At 33.4% G+C, this 23117-nt stretch overlaps 4 protein-coding genes across 4 annotated transcripts; all 4 read right to left on the reverse strand.

The window, feature by feature from the left end:
- Nucleotides 1-1428: 1428 nt before the first annotated feature.
- On the reverse strand, nucleotides 1429-3914 carry LOC112714578 (uncharacterized). The gene is made up of 4 exons (XM_025766197.3): nucleotides 3318-3914; nucleotides 3151-3223; nucleotides 2772-2837; nucleotides 1429-2250 (listed from the first exon to the last, which is right to left on the reverse strand). Exons 1-4 carry the CDS (start codon nucleotides 3362-3364, stop codon nucleotides 2104-2106), a joined length of 333 nt encoding a protein of 110 aa, XP_025621982.1. The 5' UTR covers nucleotides 3365-3914; the 3' UTR covers nucleotides 1429-2103.
- Nucleotides 3915-4448: 534 nt separating this feature from the next.
- Nucleotides 4449-7628, reverse strand: LOC112714579 (eukaryotic translation initiation factor 3 subunit D). Its single transcript, XM_025766198.3, has 2 exons — nucleotides 5547-7628; nucleotides 4449-4678 (listed from the first exon to the last, which is right to left on the reverse strand). Exon 1 carries the CDS (start codon nucleotides 7251-7253, stop codon nucleotides 5550-5552), a length of 1704 nt encoding a protein of 567 aa, XP_025621983.1. The 5' UTR covers nucleotides 7254-7628; the 3' UTR covers nucleotides 4449-4678; nucleotides 5547-5549.
- A 1170-nt stretch (nucleotides 7629-8798) lies between these two features.
- On the reverse strand, nucleotides 8799-10628 carry LOC112714580 (transcription factor bHLH162). Its single transcript, XM_025766199.3, has 3 exons — nucleotides 10161-10628; nucleotides 9656-9973; nucleotides 8799-9061 (listed from the first exon to the last, which is right to left on the reverse strand). The coding sequence occupies exons 1-3, from the start codon at nucleotides 10296-10298 to the stop codon at nucleotides 8975-8977; spliced, it is 543 nt and encodes a 180-aa protein (XP_025621984.1). The 5' UTR covers nucleotides 10299-10628; the 3' UTR covers nucleotides 8799-8974.
- Nucleotides 10629-19433: 8805 nt separating this feature from the next.
- Nucleotides 19434-22641, reverse strand: LOC112714581 (serine/threonine/tyrosine-protein kinase HT1). The gene is made up of 4 exons (XM_025766200.3): nucleotides 22352-22641; nucleotides 21135-22181; nucleotides 20456-20911; nucleotides 19434-19980 (listed from the first exon to the last, which is right to left on the reverse strand). The coding sequence occupies exons 2-4, from the start codon at nucleotides 21798-21800 to the stop codon at nucleotides 19711-19713; spliced, it is 1392 nt and encodes a 463-aa protein (XP_025621985.1). The 5' UTR covers nucleotides 21801-22181; nucleotides 22352-22641; the 3' UTR covers nucleotides 19434-19710.
- Nucleotides 22642-23117: the final 476 nt, after the last annotated feature.

The raw sequence follows: 23117 nt of genomic DNA on the forward strand, positions 1-23117 counted from the left end.
CATACTCTTGCTTTTTCACAAGTCAGAGCCTATTGATGCCCACTTTGAAGTTTATACTTAAGGAAGTAATTCCCAATTCCAGGATCCTAAGCTACCAAACAAGAGTAGGAGAAAAAGCAAAAGTGATTGCAGAATCCAATTCCATTCCCATTTTAATTTATACAAGCCAGGGGATAAAACAATACCGAAAATGCTGTAAAAATAGTAGGATATTGGAAAAAGAAGGGACCACAATAAAATCTATAAGTGCAACAAGCATACCAGAGTATATTAATTGAAGTGCTGTAATCTTTTCTTCTTCTTTTTTTTTTAATAAAAAAAGAGTCCATTTATGTATAGGATAGTGCCAGATGCATGCAACCACTCAACACGTTTGAAACAATTTTGATTCCAAATTTCCATTGAATTGACAAGCTTGCACCATGAAAACGAAAAGCTCTTTCATTTCTGCACAAGGTCGGTTCATATTACTACTACTGTTATAAACTGCTATTTCCACTTTAAGCAATATGAAGTCATGTATAAAATCTAGCTGTACTTGATTTTTTAAAATCATCTTTGACTTTGTGGTGTATTATAAGTGACGCATCTTTTAAAAATATGATTTTTAGAAAATTTGAGATATTTTTCATTTGGTGAGTTAATTTTTGGGAATAAATTAAAAATTAATTTAATTGTTAATATGACATTAAAATCTATATGATTTACCACTCACATATGTGAAAAATGTGTATTATAAATTTTATAGTAGTTGGCCGAATATTGTTAGCAATAAATTTCATAGCTTAAGTCCTTTGGGCTCATCATCCAGCATGGTGATTTGCTACCTTTCTTACATTATTTATTGTTTTGGGGGACAGGGGAAGAAATATTTGAATGCTTTGTACTGATATAGAATTTCACACATTATTATTTGCCTACGCTATATCTCGTATATATTGATTATTACATGCTCTAACTCAACTCCAAGCCTTTACTTTGCATCTTGGGATGATAAGTCTTGCATCTCTAGAGGCATTGAAATTCTATTAGTAAAGAGTGTGGAAATTTGATTTGATCAACATAACACAGACTGGTATTGACAGAATTCTATTTGCCTGTGCCACGTGCTTAATCTCCTTTACAACCTATGATGTAAAATGATGTAATATCTTTTATAGTTTTATTAACATATAAGGACATCTTTACCCTCACACAAATTGAAACAAATAATCTATTTAATTAACAAACTCGAAACTGAGTGCAATTTCAACATCATCAAGCTAAGAGTAGTATCATAGTTTCATCGATCTATAGCTAAAAAGGCAAAGATCATTTTGTCCTGCACATTGTAGTGAAAATTTTTTCATAACTTTTGCACTGCCAAGAAAATGCATTCATTTACAAAGAGTAAGCTGTGAAAAAAAACACAAAACAAAACAAAGGATATAGAGTAAAGAAAGATCTATTTCATTTCCCCTACAACTAATTTGTTCCAAATTTATGAGTGAATGAATCTAAACTATGTCCTCACTGTTTGTCATGAGCTTCTATAAGATCTCCTGTACAAAGGATAGAAGAATTGAGCTAAAGATGAATTAGAACTAGAAGTAGAAAGAAAGAAGGCTGATGCAACTGACCAACCTGACCCGAAACCAAGCTAACAACTAGTAGGAGGATGAGAAAAGCCCCATTTTGGGTGAGGGACTACTATATGAGAAAATAGAGTGAGAGTAGAGTAGAGAACAGTCAGAACACTGAGTGAGGGGACCGTACAGTTAGTTAGAGTACTGGAAAATATATTACAAGGGGAGTGAGAGAATGGGGTCAGAAGAATTAGTTGATGCTCAAAGAGTCACATTCCGAGACTCGAAAGGGAAATAGGGTGCTGTTATTGCATTTTGTTGCTGCATTTTTCTTCAATACAATCCATATTCATCTTCCACTTATGTTCACTTAATTGTTGCTTGTAATTCAAGTGTGAAGCTAACGAAGTTACTAGTGCAGGAGATTTTAGTATGAGATTCTCCAGACCAGTGAAATATATATTGAAGTAAGAGAATGAATAAATCCAATTCTCTCCACAATTCTACCAGCTTCTCTCACTCATTCTGTTATTTTCTGTTATCTCCTCCTATAAGTGTATCGAAAAGGAGTGACTTCCCTTTGTTGCCCTCGAGTTTCTATACTGCTGGGGTGTGTAACAGCTTCGTTATTGTTAGTTTCAGTTAAAGCTCCAACATTATCAGCAGCATTGGAATTGGCATCACTCTACACACAAGAATACATAAATAAATAAAACATATTTGAAGCTAAATATATAATACATATGGAATGCACCTCCAATGAAACAGGAGGGGAAATTCTAGATTACAACTACTATAATCTGTATGTTAATTCATGTTCATTCATTTTATGGGACACAAATAAAACAGAAAAATGTATCTTTTAGTGAGATTATCCATTGAAAAATGTACAATTACTAATTAAATCTTTTGGACAAACTCAGTAATCGGAAAAAAAAAAAAGAATAAAGCTGTGTCCATCCAAACAAAACAACTATGCAGGATTTATTTCTTGATATTAAAAGATTTAGATAGATATGACACCAATCATCCTACCAGAATTAGAGCATTACAGAAATACAAGTGTTTTATGTACTTATAGATAATCTATTAAAATGGTTTTTTTGGAAGCGGTGAGAATCAAAGTTAGGTCCTTATGGGATTCAAATGATCAAACCCTAAACCTAAACTGTAAAAGAGATGAGATGAGATGAGTGATCAAGATACCTTTTTAGTTAGACCATGAGCTGACATAACTTCATAGAGCTTGTGCATAAGCATTTCTTCTTCGACCTATTAATTAGAACTCCATAACTTAGTGATGAATTAATGTCGATGAATTAATATAAACATGTCACACAAAAAGTAAATCATTATTCGGAAATTCATTGATACATGCCACCAGAAATCAGTATCACAGTCCCAATATAAACCAGAAAGTATTTTCTCTCTTACAAACATCACATTTGTTATTGAAAAATGCATCAAACTAGGACTATCTAAATGAAGAATGTAATTTCTATTTCAAAGAGAATAGCTAAAATAGTAAAAAAGCACAAATTAAATTAGAGACAGGAAAATTCAGGGGTAGTGCCAAGCAAAGAACCTGAAGTTTTTGCGATTCATGGAGCATTGATCTGTAGGCTTCCATAAGGATCTCATTCTGCTTATCCATATGCCTATTTCAACATAAAAATCAGAATCAAACTAGGTTTCCAAAAAAAAAAAAATTGAAGAAAAAAAGAAGCACGGCGCAGGTTGAAGGGAAAGTACTTCAATAACTCTGAGGAGTAAGTTGGATCAAATCTTCCAGGTTCCATAGTCAAAGAAAGAAATTGGGATTTCGAACTGGAATAATTTCTGGGGAAGAAGAAGCAATCAAATGGGAATGGCTAAATTCCAATTTCAATTCGAGCAAGAGAAGGAAACTTGGGTGTTTCTCTTTTTTGGTCATGGACCCGGCCCAATACCTGGCCCAGACCCAATACATAAGCTCCAAGTCCCCAACCCGACCCGGGGAAAAAACTGCGTTTCCCTCATCAATGGATGCGGTAGCCATCTTCCTCTTATCACCCGATCGTGTTCATCCTCGCCGTGACAGCTCCCGCCCCTTCCAGCTTCTCATCACGCAGCGAAGCCCTCTCCTCTCATTCCCCGGTTTCGTTTTCAACCCAAACTTGCGAGTCCGGTTGACACCAACACCTGGGACATCATCTTTTGGGTTGCCATCCATATACTGTGTGGCTTTGGCCCAAAAATTTAAATATATCCCCAAAAAGAGTGAAATTCCACAGAATGGCCCAATAAAGAAATATAGCTGATTCCTAATTGAACTTGAGATTTTATTTAACAATGAGTTAACCCCTGTTCAGTATTCACAATTCTTAATTGCCAAATTTTATACGTGATACACTAATTGATCGAAGACTCTACGTGGTTCTAATTGGCATTTGTTAGATAATTATTGATTAATAACAAATACAATAGTGGTTTGGATCATCAATCATCGATGATTGAGTGGTTCAAATTGCATTTTGACATATAAATTACAATTTGAGTTGCCTAATTGTCTTTGCCGGCACTTTAGATCATCAATCACCAATGATTATGTGGTCGAAGTCGAACCCCAAATTTTTAATAATGAAATCACCGTTTAATTTGTTTCGTGTGGCATTTTGTTCTATTACCACCTAAATTTGATGCATTTCACAAATCCTAGAAAGTGTATTTCTGGGATTAACATGTAAATTCAAGTCATTTCACCAAAGTTGTGAAAATAATTGGAGACCACCGAATAATTCCAAAATGAGTTGTTATTGTTTACCTGAACATCTAAGTTTTTGTTTAGTAAAGAAAGGAGGGGGTGAATAACAAAGCCGAAGTAATACACAAGGTACAACCATATAAATGTCAAAACATAACATAAATATAAATAAACATCTCATGCTCTATGAATTTTGGTTCCATAGACCGTATCCGTAACAGCAAAAACCTGCCACCCAATTGGGCACTGGTAAAGGACATAGAGGGAAAAATAAACTCTAAACCGGCACTTGGAAAGGTGAAAAAGAAAATAGAAAACAATTGAAAGCGCAGAACCACTCCAGTGCTCCTAGTTGAAGAGCCGTTAACCTCTGAAAAGTGAAAACACAATCAAATATTACAATTAGCAAAAATTAGGTTCTGATCGTGACTTGTGTACATCAAACGGCATTAATGTTCGCATAGGTCACTTATAAATACTCATTGTATGTCCAAACACAAGATAGAACAAAAAAGTGACCAATGCCCAAACAATGAATATACTACAAGAGTTAAATTCATAATACAAAGTTTAATTTCAAGGCATTATCAGCATAAAAATCTAGTTGTTGTCCTCAATCAAGTGCTTTCACGTAAATGAAGATGATATTTGACATACCAGGATTAAATAACCTCATATAAAACTTAAACCCATGTAAATCAGAAATCATTCGTCCCAAGCGCAACACAGGTTTTACAAATAAACGGTGTCCACTTGAATATTTTATTTATTGGGTACAGCCCTTCTCCATACCATGTGTTAACGCATGATGCTTAGGTACCAGGCTGCCCTTTTTATGGGAAAAGGTTGGTAAACAAAGCAAAGGCATTGAAGTGGTGCACCACAGGCGTTGAAAAGCTTAATTTTATCTTAGTTACACAAGTATTGATAGAGAAGCCTGAAAGAATAGGATATGCATATATAGAGAAGCCTAAAAGACATCTACCACGGATTATAAGAATGTTCACATAAATTCTACTACCATAAAGTCATAATCTCACATACTTAAAATAGGCATCACCAGCTTTTTCCAAATTATCAATCTATTTGTTCATTCACTCAAACTAAGCAACTATAAGGGGCCAATCCTCGCAATAGAGTCACAAAGCATTGAAAAACGCAAACAGTTTCCCAAATGAAAAAAAACATGAACAGAGCACGAAACAAATCAGAGCATGAACCTGAGTTCATTCAATTACCTTCTAAGCTTGATCATCTATCTCCTTAGCCTCAGCCTCGTTTGCAGTAACATTTGTATCTACACCATCAGCACCCTCTGCTGGAGGTTGAACTTGTTCCTCCTCAGGAAGTGGCTCCTCCACATAGTCGTTTTCAAATGCATCAGGCGGGACCTCATAGATCCTAACCTGCGGCTTAGACGGGTCCTTCACAAGAACATACTTACCCTCATTGAGCTTCATGCACAAGTCCACAATAGACTTAACAATTCCCCACATATTAGACGTGTTCAAATTGATTTGCGCCGCAAAGTCCCTAGGCTTGTACCCAACCACAGCCAAAATCACATGATTGAAATGGTCACGGGGATGGATTCTAGACACATATCCCAGCTTCATCATATCGGCGCCGGCCAACAGCGCCTGCGCAGTCCATTTAGCCAACTTATTAGCATTGTTCTTGAGCTCAGTGGCCAACACAGCTCCCCTTTGAGTCTCCAACTTCTGCCTCCAATCGACACCGGAATACTTGGGATCAAACTCATTCAAAGCATTCAAAGTAAGGAAAGACTTGTTCTTATTCAGCTCAAGAACACTATGCACCTCACATCTCGCCACGAGATACATATCATTATCGAGCTTCCACCTCCTATACCTATAGGCCACAGAAGCAACTTCCTCGCCCTCGTTAGCAAAAGGATTAGGTTCATCAAAACTCACCTTGTTTCCGTCCCTAACAAGAACCTGTTGAGAGAAATTCTGGTTAATATAAGCAGCTTCAACACTCAACGAATGTGCAGAGTTGATATCATCCTTAGCCTCGGGAAGAGGCTCTTGGGAAGTTTCATGAACAGAGAGCAAATCAAGCTGGGAGCCATCACGTTTATCGAAGAACAACTTGTTCCCAACGCGCTGCACAACGATGTCCCATGAATAAACCGACCTAGGGGCGCACATGAGTGTGGAGAGGATAGTGTCGGTTGCAAAAACCGTCGCCTTGTCCTCGTTGGCGAGCCTGCGAATAACGGGATCATCAGTGGTGGTGACTTTGAAGAAGTTGCGATTCTTGAATCGCTCCAGGCGGCGCTCGTTCTTCGGTGTGATGCGGTCATAGGTGCGGTCGTAGTACTCAAGAGCACCGCATAGGAGGAGATCTTCGGGGTCAGGGACGGAGAACGAGAGCTTTGAGAAGGTGGAGAAGGGGATCTGGTCATGCATGTTCCATTCCGGTTGGATATCGACGGACGATTTGAACACGGCGGCTTCGCGGCGGTTGGCGTTGGCGTTTGAGCGGTTGAGGTGGTAGAGGCGATCGCGGCGGGCACGTTCCTTCTCGGCCTCGCGCTTTCGGGCCTCGACTTCCTCGTCCCGGCGCTGGGGGAGCTGGCGCTGCTGCTGGAAGCGCCACTTTGGGCCGAATTTGGGCCTTGGAGGGGGCTTACCGTCAACGAGGCGGAAGGAGGAGTCGTCATCAGCGGAGGCAGGGAAGGAATCGTCGTTGGAGAAGTCGAATACGGAATCGGCCGGGTTCTTAGGGCGGGAGGGGTTGTTGAAGTTGCGGGTCCAGTCGGCAATCCGGCCAAGCTTGTCAGAGCGAGAGAAGGGAGCGAATGGTACGTTCAGTGGCAGGTTGCTGTTGGTAGTGGCGGCGGCTGCAGCGGCGGATTCCGGAGGGCCCCAGCCGTCCGGGTTGAATGGGACGGGGCCGACTTCGAAAGCTCCAACCATTGGTGGAATCAAGGATTCAATCTCCGGAGAAGAGTGGTTCTTCAGTGTGTTGCTATGGCAGCAGAATCTGACTACCAAAACCCTAGATTAGGATTCAGGGTTGCCAATTTTGTTATAATCTCTTGGGCCTGGGCTCTCTCTGCTTCTAATGGACCCAAACAGTTACAGAATATTATAAGAAACTCCGACCCAAACATCAACAATTAATTTGAGATGAATTTTTTTGGGGGGTACTGATTTCAGATAATGAGATAATACTATCATGATATATTATACTAAAATAATTTATTAGATTTGTTCTAATTTAATTTTGGCGGATCATATCATATTTAATGTGGTTTAATTTTGATTTGAATAATATTATGTGTTTTCTTATTTTTTTAATAATTAACCTATTTCACTCGGTTACTTCTCACATTTACCTATAAATAAATAAAATAAATACTATCTTTTTTATTTTTTTAGATATTTCTAATCTTTATATTTCGTTTCTTATCTTAATTTAAACTGAAGATAAAAAAATACTCATAAATTTTATTTTGCAATGATTACTTATCTCGTGTATAAATGAGATATGTTAAAAAATATCTTTTAAATAATCTTTTATTTAAAATTTAAATTTTAAAATTGATACAGTTAATAATAAATATTTGATTTTTGCATAGATATTTTTTTAAATAAATTTATTTGTTGTATGCTATTTTTTATTTTTGGGTTCACCAAAGATAAATTTTAAACTTTTCAGATATAGGGGTCTCATATCAGTATGTTATAAAACTACTCATTCCAAAAACTTAAACTGATAAACGGAGAAGACAATATTAATAATTATATCTCTAACACAACAATTACTAATAAATTAAATTATTTTCATTTTATTAAATATATATAAAAAAATATGGAATTCGTTAAAATAACAAATATATCAAATATTACATGATCAATAATTCTGTAGTTGATAAAAAATATCAACTAATTAAGTATATTCTCTCTTTTTATAAAAATGATTGATTACATAGTATTAGATAATAAATTATTGGTAATTTTTTTTATAACAAACCATATCGTAACTATTATTTGGGTTCTTTTGTATGTCCACTACTTGGTATGGAGGTTATCTTGCATGCATTCGGACAAATGCAGTGATCATCAGTCAATATAATACATATCATTTGGCTGATACTTATTAATTACCAAAAGTATATCTTAGAATATCATCATTTAATTATACCAAGGAGCATAGAAATATTTGTCCAAATTTTATATATATTATTCTAAAAGCATTTTCAAGAAATAATCACAAGTTTAGTTTTTGAAGTAATAATATAGCAGCAAAAAGTCAAATATAACAACCTCTACAGTACATATTCCAGCTTCCAATACAATCAAAGAACACCATTATAATTGGCTGGGAAATAACCATAACTAATTTAGGGAACAGAAGAAAAACATTGAAAAACACAGCAATTCATGAATCTTGTCCATAATTGAATCACGAACGAAGCAAGAAAGCATGCCCTAATAACTATATATTAAGACTATTAGTATATAAAACACCAAGCTTTATATATTTATGTAGGCAATTAATTGACCAATCTCATCACATACATATGTGTGGCTTAAATTAATAACGGGTCATCTTTTCGTTTTATCCAACAAACAAACATTACCAAAATCAGAACATTCAAAACTCGCTAACTAGCTAGATTGCCATGAAATTACTAAAAAGGACAATAGGTAGAATCATTCACAAACTTCTTCAGTCTCTCTGATATCCTTGCAGCAGCTCCATTGCCATACTCCCCTACCTGCGCATCACCAATAGAGACTAATCTTTTAGAAATGAATCCCGTATGGAGTATTTGTACAATGTGTATAATGAACTATTTATTTGGCTTAATATGAGTTAAAAAATGAACATTCAGAATAAAATATTATTAATTTATCAAACACGATACACCAATACTATTCAGGTACCAAGGATAATAAACATCTGATATCCTACTGAATCGAACGTGCAATTTAAAATACTTGAAACTAATCATACAAATACATCTTTACTATTCTAAAATAAGTATATGTGAACAGCTTTAAATAAACATCCGATACTTTAATATTAATTTGAAATTAACCCCATTATATATATTGTACAACACAGCACATGTATTAGCTCCATATACTTCCTCTTTAGAAATTATTCTGAGTCTCGTATTTTTTTAACTATACTACTTATAAAAAAATTCACCAAATCAATTACAAATATAAAACATTATGTTAAAATATAAAATACAAACTAAAAATTTACAAAAAAAAATACAGATATAAATTTAAAAATTGATTTTTTTAAGTATACATAGTATTTAAAAAATACTATAGAACCATCAGAATTTATTGTTTTTTACCTGGCAGTGCATTGTATGGAAAACAGCATGTTGAACAACCTTGTAACTGGCGCTAACAACATCTGCACCTTCTTCATGAAGAACACGAATGGCCTCAATGAACATGAAATAATGAGAATCCAAGGCAGTTATGAGAACAACCATTAAGGTGAATCCCATTTGTTGGATCTCAATTTGTGGAGATCTATTATTTGGTATTTGATGAATTGTTCCTAATAATGTGTTCTTCTTTTCCTTCATTTTCTCCAGCTTCACCTGTAACTTCTTTATGTAGTTTGTGGCTTCCTCTAGCTGATCCGGCAGTGAAGAAATTCCCTCCTGCCAAAAATATTTATTATATATATTAATATATATATAGTTAACTCAAAATAAATGATGAAAGGCCAATAAGTAATAACTCAAATGGTATAGGCTCTCCATACTCAATTAAGAGATTGCGGGTTCGAGTCTCCTATCTTTCGTAAAAAAATAAATAAATAAATAAATGATGAAAGCATATACATACCCTTGAGGTTTGAGGAGGGAGAAGAGAATTGAGGTTGGAATAGAGTGCCTTCATTTGGCTTCTTCTTTCTCTCTCAATGAACTTTCTCTCAGTTCTGGTGGAGCAAGTAGAACCACCAGGGTGGTGCTTCTTCTCCATCAATCAATCAATGTTTTGTAGGCACCTCTAACTCTCTAAGTCCCTCACTGCTTCATAATCATTTCAACTTCAAATTGAAATTCAAAAGGGAAATGCTAGCTACCTTACTTATATAATCACTTTACAAGATTAACATACAGTAAAAATGTCTTATGATGAGTTTAATTAATCTTTTGTGACGTAATGTCGTATGGCGTAAATTATTTTGTAGTTTAACTAGTGAGTCCGTATTTTTTACTCAAATTACTCTATTTTTAATTTTTTATTCGTTCTAAATTTTAAATTATAATTCTTAAAATTAAATTTTATAATAATAAATAAATGTTGACTTCTTAGACGTTAGTTTCTTGTTTCTTGTATAAAGAGAAAAGCTTAACCACTTAATTTATATTAGCCAACTTTTGTAGTCAGTAGTATAATATTCTTAATCTAATAGTCTAATACTTTATTTTTAATTAATATTTTTAAATATTATTGTCTAACTGTTAACTAAAACAAAATAAATTGTATTATTTCTGTAATCTTACTCATTAATGCACATATAATTTGAGATAATTTTAACTATATATTAATCTATCAATAATAATAATTTTTTATTTTTTACAGTATTTTTAATTCGACAAATTAAAAATAAATTAATCATAATTTTAAACTCTATTTAAAAATTTGTTCATCAATAAATTATTACAAGTATAAAACGAAAATCGAATTTCCAGCACTTAAATAAATTAGTAAATTAATCACATACAATTACTACAAGAAAAAAGAGCTATTTTAAGTTTTTAATACTATAATTAAATGTCAAAATTAATATATATTTTTGACAAATATCATAAATGTCAAATTTTCTATGTTTTTTGATGAATAATTTGACAGTAGAAAATTACTTCTCAATTTTGACACTCATTTGTTTTCAATTTACTCCACTATTTCTCTTCTTCTTTGGGCTCTGTCAATTTTGACATCACACTGCTCTCAGTTTGGGATCATACTACTCATTCTTTATCTTCAAAATCTTAATTTATTCTTCAGTTTCAAGATCTCATCTTATTATTTGTTAAAAATTTCTGTTGAGAATATTTTATGGTCAATAAGTATCACAATAAATAGTATTTTTGACAGTTAATAAGTATCACAGAAAATATATTCTCAAATTTTTTTAACAAATTATTTTTGACAGTTAATATTTATTAAAATAAGATTTAAACTTTTTTCATAATTACTTATATGTTAAAAATACTATTTTTGACAAAATTTTTATTAACATATTTTCATAGTTAAAATAATGTCAAAATTTTTTTTTGACAAATTTTAATTCTTTTTTTACATATATAACCCTAAAAAATAATCCATATTGTTGTAGTAATACCAACTAGATAATGAATCAATTTAGCTTGATTCGATTGTCAGTTCACTTATCAGCTTAAAAAAGTGTTGAGATTCAAATTTTGTTTTGTACATAAAATAATTTATAACTAATAACAAATTTTTAAATAAAATTCAAATCCATAATAAATTTATTTTTGACTAATAAAAATTTTTTAAATAAAACTCAAATCTGTGATGAATTAATTTTTATCAGTCAAATCAGTAATCAGAATAGCATGAAAACACAGAAAAAACTACCAAGTTTATTCTGAAAATAGTAAGAGCGTTGTCAATTACTGAAAATAAATGGGATCGGAATCGGTGGTTTGTGTTTCTTCTTTTACAAAAGCAGTATAGTGCAGCGTTTTGCTGCTAACCAAAGTTAATTCGGTGATTGAGATTCAAACCCCACATGGGGCTCCACCTTCCATCTTCTGTGGTCCTAACTCCTAACTAGCAGGTTTATACACGGCAATATCATCATCATATCTACAATATATGTTCAAAACTGTACCTCAATATTTTCAAACGTGTCTACTTATTTAGTGGGTCCAAATGTTACAAAGGGTTTATAACATAATAAAATGTTAGTAGATTTTTTTTTACCAATTATTTATTCAAAAAATAAAACAATTTTTTATAATTTATAAATCTTTATCCGATTTTGTAAAATTTTTACAATATTCTTATTATTCTTTTCTCCAAATCTAACCCTAATTTCAAAATTTACTCACACTCTCAACTCTCACCTCACACGTTACACACATACACACACAGGAGAAGCATAGAGAGTGAGGATCGAAAAGAAGAAGAGAAGGGAGGAAGGGACGGTGCCGGCGGGATTGGGAGCCGTCGTCGTCGTGGATCAAGAAGAGAGAGGCAGAAGGAGCTCGAAAAAGAAAATGGGAGGAGAAAGGAAGAAGCATGAGGTGGTGCTGTCCCGCCGTCGCCCTTGGAGACCGTCCCTGCCGCAGCCGGAGCTTTCACTGCCGTCGAGGACTCCATCGCCGCTACAAAAAGCCACCGCATGTGAAAGAGAAAGACACGACACAGAACAGAGGGAGGGAATCACATCTCGTCGAAGCCACGCCTTGTTGCTGCCACTGGAAGAGGAGCTTCGTCGTCGCCGTCATCGCTGCGGTTATAGGGCTTCGAAGAGAGAGAGAGAGGAGCTCGCTGAGGAGAGAGAAAGGCAATGGTCAGAGAGAGGAGAGTCTCGCAAGGAGGGGGAGTTGGTACGCCTCCATTGTTGCTACAGGCTGTGCCAACGCGCCTCTGGTCACCGGGAACAGTGCTGATGTCGTCGGAAGCCGCTGTTGGAAACTCTGCAAGTTTGCCTTAGCTCAGCTTTGCTTATGCCTGTTCTGTCTTTGCCGGTGGGGGGTCACCGGAGCTGTTGATGCTCCATCATCTTATTTCTTTTGGTAAGACTAATGTTCTAAAAATCAAATCGGACCGGCCGGTTCAACTGGATTAACCGAAAATCGGTCCCTTAGTCAGTTTGGTTGAAGTGAAAAATCGTCTGGTAAAAAATTGGTGAAAAAATCGGTCAAACCGGCGATTAACCAGTGAATCGCTCGAACTGGACGGGTTTTTACCGGTTTTTAGTTAAAAAAATAAACATATATATATATAACCCCCTCCCTTCTCTCTCGCACACACGCACAACCCATTAACTCAGTCACCACCCAGCCCCTCTTTCTCTGTCTCTGATCTCCACACGAAACCATAGCCGCTCTCTTTCTCCCAGACCGCCAGCAGCAGCAGCCAGCGACCAGCACTGCCGTCACCGAGAACTATTCTCCTCAGCCAGCGTCAAGCCACGTCGTCGTGATTCTCTTCTCCTGGATCGCTTCACTTCGCGTTTTTCTAAAAATATTTTTCAGGAATAAATATTTGATTATGTGAGTCTTTCTATTCAAGAGTAATAATCTGCAATGGGTATCTATTCGTCGTTGAGTTCTTAGACGTCATCTGCTCTATATGTCACAAGCAGGATTCACCTATGTTTATTTTATTTTTTGTTTGTTAAAAATATGTAATTATTCATTTTAGACATTGTAAACTTGTTTAAAATATTTGTAATTTTTTATTCAACTTATATTTGAGTTGGTTAGACTTGCTTGGGGATTATTTTTCTGAACATCGATCATGATTCATTTTAGGTCGTGACAGATCTTTAATTATATAAGTAATTAGTTTAAATAGTTTCTATTTTCTACTATATTAATAGGTCATTATTTACATAAATTGTTTAGACTAATTATTTAAATAATTAAAGATCAATTAAATAATTACTTAAATGATTGAAAATCGATTAGGAATTTTCAAATTATAAAAAATCATTTTATCTTTTGATTATATATGATGAGAGACCAAAAAAATATTTACTGGAATGTTTATTATTTTAAAAAGGATTCAAAGGAATTAACATTAAACATAACATTATAAGTTTTTTTTGGTGACTATAACATTATAAATTTATAACACGTAACGGTGGTTTACTAATAATATAGTTATTTTCATCTGAACAAAAAGAAATAATAATGGTAATCAATTATTTTAAATTCAAAATAGAAAGTTAAACTTTAAAAATATGTGTTTAAAACATGCGCACAAACAAATAAAATTAAGATATAATTATAATTAATAAATAATAATAGATGATAACTTTTTACTTGTCACATAAATTTTCTTGATCTTATTTAGAAAATGTATCACAAAAAATTCACATTTTGATATTATCAATTAAAAATTGAAATTACCATTTCACATCATTTTTTAGAATTATTTACTATATATTAATTCACTTATAACAACCTATCAATATGAAATTATCGTATAAGTAGTATATCTCTTATTATAATCTAATAAAATAATGATAGAATAATGAGAGGGGCCTAAATAAAGTGATACATCCCTTTTTCTTTTTCTTTATCAAATTCAAACACAAAAACCTATTGTCTAGTGAAAACAAATTTAATTTCCTAATTATTTTTGTCATTTAATTTGAGAGTCAATGACATTATATAATGTATGGAACGTAATAACATTTTAATTTTATAAGATTTATTTTACGGTATTTATCATGATAACTCAATGATTAATTCATCATGAACCTGAGATTCATTTAAAAAATTTGTATTAATAAATTGTTGTATGTATAAGACAGAATTTAAATTTTTAACATTTACTTAAACAGAATAATGAGTTAATTACTAAATTAATCCAACTTAATTTTAATTTTATAAAATTTATGTATAAATAAATCCAAATTTATGTTTGAGATTGTCTATATATATAAACTGAAACATCTAAATTTTAAATAAAAGATATATGCAGTGATCTATTAATTAGCATCTCAACGATAAATCGTTAAATAAAATTCAGATTTAGAATGGATTAATTTCTGTCCAAATATAGATGCTATACAAAAAAAAATTACAAAAAAACATATTAAAAACTTAAATCATTCTAATAATTTTCTAAGAATAATTATTAGCCCAATAAAAAGTTTCTAACATATCTCGCACAATATAACTGTTAAAAAGTTTCTTCCATCATCACTATTTCCTCTAAAATTAAAATTTTTTATGAAATTTGTTAGGTGTTAATTAAGGTGAAAATAGGTCAGGTCAGATCAGACTTTATTTTTAATAGGCCTGACCTGTTATGTAATTGATTGGCATGGGTTTGGCCTGCAACCTACTCTAGGTTTTTTTTAAAATACTAAATATGACATGTTACTTCTTCTGACCTGAAGCCTATTAAAAGGCCTGTTAATTTTTTTTCACAAAAATAAAAATATTATTTAAATTTTTTTTAATAAACATATTTATATGTAAAATGTCATATTTAATATTTATAAGAATTTTTAAATTTTAAAGTATTTAAAATATATAAAACTATTTATAATTAAATATAATAAATTTAAAATATCTCATAATTTTGTTAATAATAAAAAATTATTTATATATATAATTATGTATTAAAAGGTCCAGACAGCTCAATAAAATTAATTAATGAACTTAGACCTAATCTATTAACATAATAAAACTTTTATAAAAACATGAATCTCTCCCAATTTTATAACGGACCATACTAGATCAAATACAAGTAGCCTTTTTCTATCTCTAGTGTGAATAGATAAAAAAATCTCCTTAGACTTAGACACAAAAAAAAAAAAAAATCTCCTCAAAGAAAAAGGGACAAACTAAACGTGATGTCATGTAGCTGACTTCAGCATTATAGGTCATCCCGTAGTTAGTGATTTAGTCTCACTTCCCCAATCAAACTACCAATATGACATGGGAAACCTAAAACAATAAGAATAGTTTGAGAAACCCTAACTATATTTTATTTTTAGTTTTTACAATTTTGCAAAGGGTGTATGTTACGGTATTTATATATATTTATCTAATTTATTAAAAAAAATAAAAGTTAATATTTAAATTAAAAAATATAAAAATAAATCATTTTTTAATATTTAAAATTCACTATAAAAAGTAAGTTGGCAATTTCGACACAAAAGTTAAATATATAAGAAATTCGCCTTTGCAAAAACAGTGAAGAAAAAAAAATATATAACAATACAGTAGTACCTTTACACATTAAATACATAATGATTGAACTCTTTTTTTTGTACTTATCTCAAGAATCACTGTCCGAGTAGTTTATTGGTTGGCATATTATTATTAAGAAAAAATAAAAAATAAAAGAAAAGAAACTCGTTGTCAATACATTAGCCACACAAGTGTTACAAGTAAAAGCACATAATGTTATAAAATATCATGGTTCACCAACATTCCCGTCAAAATAGTTCAATCCACAAGCAAACCAACTAAAAGGTGCTTTAACGTAATTATTGACTTGCTCCTTTAATTTGATAAATGATATCTTTCTCATAATCATTATTTTTGTTCATGAACTTACACTCAAATTGCTTATAATTCATAACTGATATTTCTACACAAAATATGTTTATTTAAGCTACTAAATAGTAGTTGTAATTAAAGAAAAAGAATTTATTCAATTATAACTTTTTAAATACTTATACACAAATACAATTTTTCATATTATTATAGAAACAGCTAGATGTTTAGAGAAGAACGTAAATCACTACTGGCAGTCGCAATTTACGTAGATTAGTGACACTAATAAAAATCGCTATAGACAGTAGCGGATGCCAATAACGATTTATGTTCTCCCCTAAATTATTACTGCTGATTTCTATAATATGAAAAATTGCATTTGCGTGTAGATATTTAAAAAATTGTAATTGAATAAATTCTTTCTTCAAATAATTTATTTAAGTAAATTGCCCATAAATTTTTAAACGAAATTTAAATTTGCGACAAATTAATTTTTTAACTTTTGACACAAAAATACTTCACGGAATCTAAAAAATGGTATTCATGTCGGATGAAGATTCCTTTTCTCTCGTGGCTGAAAAGTATAACCATTGTTAAAGGAAGAAGAAAGAGAAAAGGAGAATCCGAGAACCCAGTTGTAAGTAGTAACCTCATTCTTCCCCTGCCTTAGTGCCTTTAATCAAAGCTGCAGGAAATGGGGTAGTGCCATTGGTTTCATGGGCATATGTAAGATTTGATTTGATATCATTTTTATCACTTGTCTTTTTCTTTCTTCATAAATATGTATTGATATGCTATACATACCAGATTAAAGAGTTGCACTACTCACATACACATCACTATATATGAATGAATCTTATCTAAAATCTCGTCGATGGGCATAAAGCCAAAACTTCATCCACCCCTTTATCAGAGGGACCCCACTAGTTCACTCTTTTCATGATAATATCTATCTTCCCAAATCTGGAAATCCCACATCAAAAACAAAATTTTTGTATAAATTTTGTGAATCCATCTTCTTCTACCAGCTAAGATCATTCATAGCCAGCTATAAAGGAGAGTGGGAGACAAGGTCTCACAAAAGCATATTCATCATGTGTTATACACGTCGTGTAGGGTTATTTAGGCCATTTTTCTTCTTCTAGGTAGTTACATACTTAACTTATCATCACAGAAAAATAGATTTTCTCAATTGTTAAAAAAATTGAAAGTGTAAAGTATAATCTTTAACATTTTATTATTTACTCTCATATTTATTTTTGGTCATACTTTATCCCCCAATTATTAAAAAAAAAATTTAAAAAGATCCATTCCCCATCACAGCTATTTACTGTCACAAATAAAAAATAAAAACTATTGGACATATTTCCTCCCTAACAAATTGTTTATCAATGACTGCTCATATTAAATTATCTTTCGTGTGAAGATAATAATTAAAAATCACTAAATTGTTATCTTTATACGAAGACAATTTCATAAGAATAATTACCTTATTTGTCACTTGAAATAAGTCTGCTACGTTTGTAATTCAACATATTTAAATGTAAATTATGTCCAAATGTATTGATTTATGAAGGGAGTCAATTTTCATAACAACATAATATAGTGGTTCTTGTGAAGTTTATACCATAGTGACTACAATAGTGGGTGGTGGCTTATTTTGTTGTTAAATTCAGTGATTAATATCTTAAGTTCAAATTTTACAAGTCAAACAAAACTCAACAGTTATTGATTAATCAAACTTAAAATTGACTATACAGCAACAGGCATAATAGCATATGGGAAGAACAACGACGACTACGTGACACTTTCCAGTTTACAAAATTGTTTTGATTAAAACAAAGTTCGCAGTCTTCAATTCACTCATCCAGCTACAACTACAAGGCTTCCTAATTTGGCAACTTGGGTTAAACCAATGTGGTCTAGGTCCACCGTCCATCGACACTTTGACCACGGCACTAGAGGCAAGGCTAGCACCAAAGGAGGGACCAACTAGCAAGGTTAAGATGGTGAAGATGGTGAAACTGGCGAAAGCGTGGCTCCCGGAGCTGGGGAGTCGTAATGGGTGGGGATGGGAGGAAAGGGGGTCTCCTAGTAAACAAAGTGTAACCTTGAAATCGATATATAGATACTATATGCCTTATGCCTGTGTCTAGAGCTGGAAGTGAGCCGAGCTGAGTTGAGCTGGACCAAGTTTAAGCTCGGCTCACAAAAACTGAGTTTAGCTCACGGTTCAACTCGTTAACAATTGAGCCTGTTTCTTAAGCTCAAGCTCGACTCACTGAAAGCTCATGAGCTAGCTCAAACAACAGGAACATAATCTATAATTCTATATCAATAAATTATACCTTATATATTTTAAAAAATATTTAAAAAGATCAATTTTATATATTATTTATCTATCAATAAATTATAAATTTTTTATTTGTCTTATATCAAAATTATATATAAAAAATAAATATAAATTTTTAAATAATTAAAATCATTAATAAATATATATAATTATATATTACCATTTCATATGTATATATATAATATTAAAAATATAGATTAAATGCTTATAAGATGTGTATTAAAAATTATATATATATATATAATCGAGTTAGCTCACGAGCTAATGAGTTGAGTTTATCTAAACTCAAACTCGGCTCATTTAATTTATGAACTCAATTCCAGGCTCAAACTTGGCTCACCAGCTCACAAATTTAGCTTATCGAGCTATTAACGAATCGAACTCGAACTAGCTCATGAGTTGACTTGACTCATTTCTAGCCCTACGGCTGTGTCATATTGACCAAGTCCATCACAATCTTCTCGAGATTGTAATGCATCATGCAAAGGGACCAAAAGACAGTTTTTTCCAGAAATCTATTAAAGAACTAATAAATCAAATCCATTTACCCTCATATAATTTATATTTATACGAATTATAAGTGCATATGCAGCTGACACAAGTTGATAAAAAATTAGTGTGGATGCAATGCACGGCACACACAACCAAAAGAAGAAGAAGAAGAAGAAAAAGAAGCTTTCAACTATGTGTTTGGCCTAAAAATCAATTCCCTGTCACATGAATGTCACAACTAAAACCAGAGAACGTCAAAAACAAACCTTCCAGTTTTTAATACAATGGACCTGGTGGAGTACTACCAAATCCAGGGCACTGCAATGATTCATGTGAATTTGGGTTTAGGCACATGGCCATTTGGATACACAGGACTAAGCTTTTGAATCCAATGCCGAAGACCTTTCTTATGATCATGGGAAAGAGGGTTTTGTACCAGAGTCAGGGTCCCGTCTTGGGCAAGCGAGGATTCGAATTGCTCTAATACCTTAACAATCTGCCAGAAATCCGGCCTCTTATCGGGTTGCGAGGACCAACATTGCTCAATTAAAGCTCGCATAGCAGGTTGGCAGTCAGAAGGAATAACTGGTCTTGAGTTCTGAAAAAATAAATAAATAATAACACGTCACAGAATTACTAGAGACAAGAACTAATAAGCTGCTAAAAAGAAACAAAACTGTTTACCAGAAAACCACAATTACCCCCACATTGGTTGATCCTATGAACTAAATATGCTCCATTTGACTAACCTATCATCTTAAATGGGATATCATTCAAGAAGACATCAGAACTTGTAACCATTTAAGATATATATATATATATATATATATATATATATCAATGTTTTAGCCTTATAAATCAACCTGCATAAATTCAATTTAATTTTCTCTTGGAACTGTTCGCCACACATGCCAAGATACATTGATGGTAGCCGCTTTTAGATTTTTCTAAAAATTTGAAAACTAATGTATCTGAACACAGTATTAAAGAACACGATATCACATCACGAAAACCTTGCCTACATGATATTCTTATGAATCAAAGCCTGTACAATTTAATTACAGAGGACATACCTTATTTACTACAGCAAAAGCAGCCTGGATTGGAGTCATTTCCTCATATGGTATTGTTCCAGTCAACATTTCCCATAACATAAGCCCAAAACTGTAGACATCAACCTTTCTCCCATAGGATTTACGTTTGATCATCTCAGGCGCCATCCATCGGTAGGTTCCCGGGTCATCAGCCAATAAATCACAGACTACCTCCTCACAAGCAATTCCAAAATCCGCAATTTTGAGGTGGGAGTCTTCATCAATGAGAACATTCTCTGGTTTAAGGTCTCGATGAATGACACCTTGAGAGTGTATATATTCCATCCCGCGAGCAATATCTAGAGCAAAAGTTATTAGCTTTTCTAGAGACATAGGTTTGTGCTGCAACTTATGCAAGTATGCCCTCAAAGAACCTTCTGATAGATACTCTGTGATGATACAGTAAACCGGTGGCTTTCTGCATGCTGCTACTAACTGGAATCAGATTAAAATATTTGAGAAAAAATATATAAATATTAACCGCATCATTATTACACTAAATTATGTCAACATGATATTAACTGGCAAATCAGACCAAAAAAATAGCTATACCAATCTTATTCAACTAAGGCATGAGAGACAGTGTTTGTAATAGGCATATACTCTTCACAATAGCATACATAGCCATATACGAAAAAAAGGGAAAATATCATTTTACCTTTATAACATTCGGATGGTGAAGATGAGATAAAAGGGTGGCTTCTCTAGCGAACTGATTCTCTAACCGAGAAGCCAAGGTTCCATTTTCATCATCATCAGGTACTCTAATAATTTTAACTGCAACAGACTCTTCCTTATATACACCATGATAAAGCCGACTATGAGCGCCATGAGCAAACTTAAGGCCAAGAAACAACTTAGAGAGGTCAACATTCCATCGTTCGTCTGTTTCGGTAACCTTTCCTCCTCCACTGTTGTCTAAACACTTGGTCCAGGCTAAATCCTTTTGGTGGTTTGAGTTATTATCTGGTTTCATTTGCCCATTTGGACTATTGGAACGCGATTTCAACCTCAAAACCTTACTTTCCCCAAGCTCCTTGCTCCGCAACTTATCCATGTTTCCCTCATTGCTGGGCTTCCCCCTAGGACCTGGTGTTGAGAACCTCTTTTGATCATGCCGTGCTTCCCTAAAGGTATCAGAAAGCGAAGTTTTGGGCAAGGGTGAAGAAGATCTCTGCGGGTAAGAAGGTCTTGATTTCAGACCTGAATTGTGCTCTGTCTCAATGCTGAGAGGAATAGAAGCAAGTGTCGAAGGATTCAAGCGGTGGCACACAGTATGAGAGAATTTTGTCCTCCTTAACCAAGAATTGTGATCTTCACCCATTTTATTCCCAACTTTCCCCCCTTCAAAACCTAATTAAAGGTCTCGTAACAAAATTTCAAACTTCTCTAGGACCCAGCTTGAAAATTGCATTAAAAAACTAGCTCAAAAACCTATATTTCTTTCTTCAGACCCTTCAACAACAACTAGTGCAAGAATCTAAGCAAAAACATCTGATTCTTATCTAGAAAATGACCAACTGATTCAAAACCCCGAAAAAAAAAAAACGGAAGGATTGGTTCAAATTAAGAGCTGCAGAGTTACACAAAGGTAATTAAGAGGAACACTAATGAGCAATGAATCAAACAGTTGGTGACCTTACAGAAACTCTACAGCCAAACACCCCTTATAGGATCAAAGTCAGATCCCACCTTCCGTAAAAGCCTGGCATAAAGAAGAAACAAAACAAAACAAAACAAAACAAGTATATTATCTAACAGAAAAGGAAAAGAACAAACAATGCATAATAAACAAAGTGAACAGAAAAAAGATGACGACTTTATTTCATAATTGTTGCATGAAAGAAATGAGGAAGAGGTGCATTTAGGTGTTACCTCAAAGGGGATTATAAGGCTTTTAGGAAGATGGAAAGATCAAATCGCCATGGAAGAAAGGGTGTTCCTGGGTGGCTTAATACACATGACGAGGAAGTAGTAATTATAATGCGATGTTGTTGTTGTTAGGAATGAGAATAAGGGTGCAGCAGCGAATCCCATGTTTTGGTGAACGAAAGAGAATCCTTGTTTTGCTCCTCCTCTTTCCTTCTATCAGACCGTAGATTACGATTGAAATTGAATTGAATTGAATTGAATGGGATGAGAGATGGCAATGCATGATGCATGATGATGATGTGTCAGTGTGTGGAATATCACTCATCATGGACGTGCTGGTGGAATGTGGGGTCCACCCTTGTGGATCCCACGTGTCAAAATCACAGAGAATGTAGTACGGTTGGACTTTCTCATAGTGCGATATATATATATGCTTTTTTAGGTGAACACGCATTATTATGGAATATAATAACATTCTAAATTTCTAATCACGAGACCCGAATCTATATTCTAGGGTTTACGCCTCTCGATGGATCTAATAAATTAATCCAGTCCAATACGAAAACAAACTTTAGCACTCTGTACGGCTTGCACGGATTCAACTCTAGTCTCGTTAATTTTGTTTTCCTTGTTCCGCGAACTAGTTATCGGCAATTGGGATTATTTACTAGCCTAGGTTTTTAATTTTTAATTCCTTAATTGGATCTGGGATTAATCAAATTTGTAAGATTTGGGCCTATCTCTGATAAAAACTATCCCCTTCTTTTCT

Source organism: Arachis hypogaea, chromosome 10 (assembly GCF_003086295.3).
Source record: "Arachis hypogaea cultivar Tifrunner chromosome 10, arahy.Tifrunner.gnm2.J5K5, whole genome shotgun sequence".
NCBI classification, from domain to species: Eukaryota; Viridiplantae; Streptophyta; class Magnoliopsida; order Fabales; family Fabaceae; genus Arachis; species Arachis hypogaea.

What these genes read in the sequence shown, in the direction of transcription:
- LOC112714578 (XM_025766197.3), bottom strand. Translation starts at nt 3,364, where the DNA reads ATGGAACCTGGAAGATTTGATCCAACTTACTCCTCAGAGTTATTGAA. An exon ending in ATGAATCGCAAAAACTTCAG is followed by an intron (nt 2,838 to 3,150) that starts GTTCTTTGCTTG and finishes TCTAATTAATAG; the next exon opens with GTCGAAGAAGAAATGCTTAT. An exon ending in CTCATGGTCTAACTAAAAAG is followed by an intron (nt 2,251 to 2,771) that starts GTATCTTGATCA and finishes TCTTGTGTGTAG; the next exon opens with AGTGATGCCAATTCCAATGC.
- LOC112714579 (XM_025766198.3), bottom strand. Translation starts at nt 7,253, where the DNA reads ATGGTTGGAGCTTTCGAAGTCGGCCCCGTCCCATTCAACCCGGACGGC.
- LOC112714580 (XM_025766199.3), bottom strand. Translation starts at nt 10,298, where the DNA reads ATGGAGAAGAAGCACCACCCTGGTGGTTCTACTTGCTCCACCAGAACT. An exon ending in TCCCTCCTCAAACCTCAAGG is followed by an intron (nt 9,974 to 10,160) that starts GTATGTATATGC and finishes TATTTTTGGCAG; the next exon opens with GAGGGAATTTCTTCACTGCC. An exon ending in TCCATACAATGCACTGCCAG is followed by an intron (nt 9,062 to 9,655) that starts GTAAAAAACAAT and finishes GGTGATGCGCAG; the next exon opens with GTAGGGGAGTATGGCAATGG.
- LOC112714581 (XM_025766200.3), bottom strand. Translation starts at nt 21,800, where the DNA reads ATGGGTGAAGATCACAATTCTTGGTTAAGGAGGACAAAATTCTCTCAT. An exon ending in ACCATCCGAATGTTATAAAG is followed by an intron (nt 20,912 to 21,134) that starts GTAAAATGATAT and finishes ATCTGATTCCAG; the next exon opens with TTAGTAGCAGCATGCAGAAA. An exon ending in CTTTTGCTGTAGTAAATAAG is followed by an intron (nt 19,981 to 20,455) that starts GTATGTCCTCTG and finishes TTATTTTTTCAG; the next exon opens with AACTCAAGACCAGTTATTCC.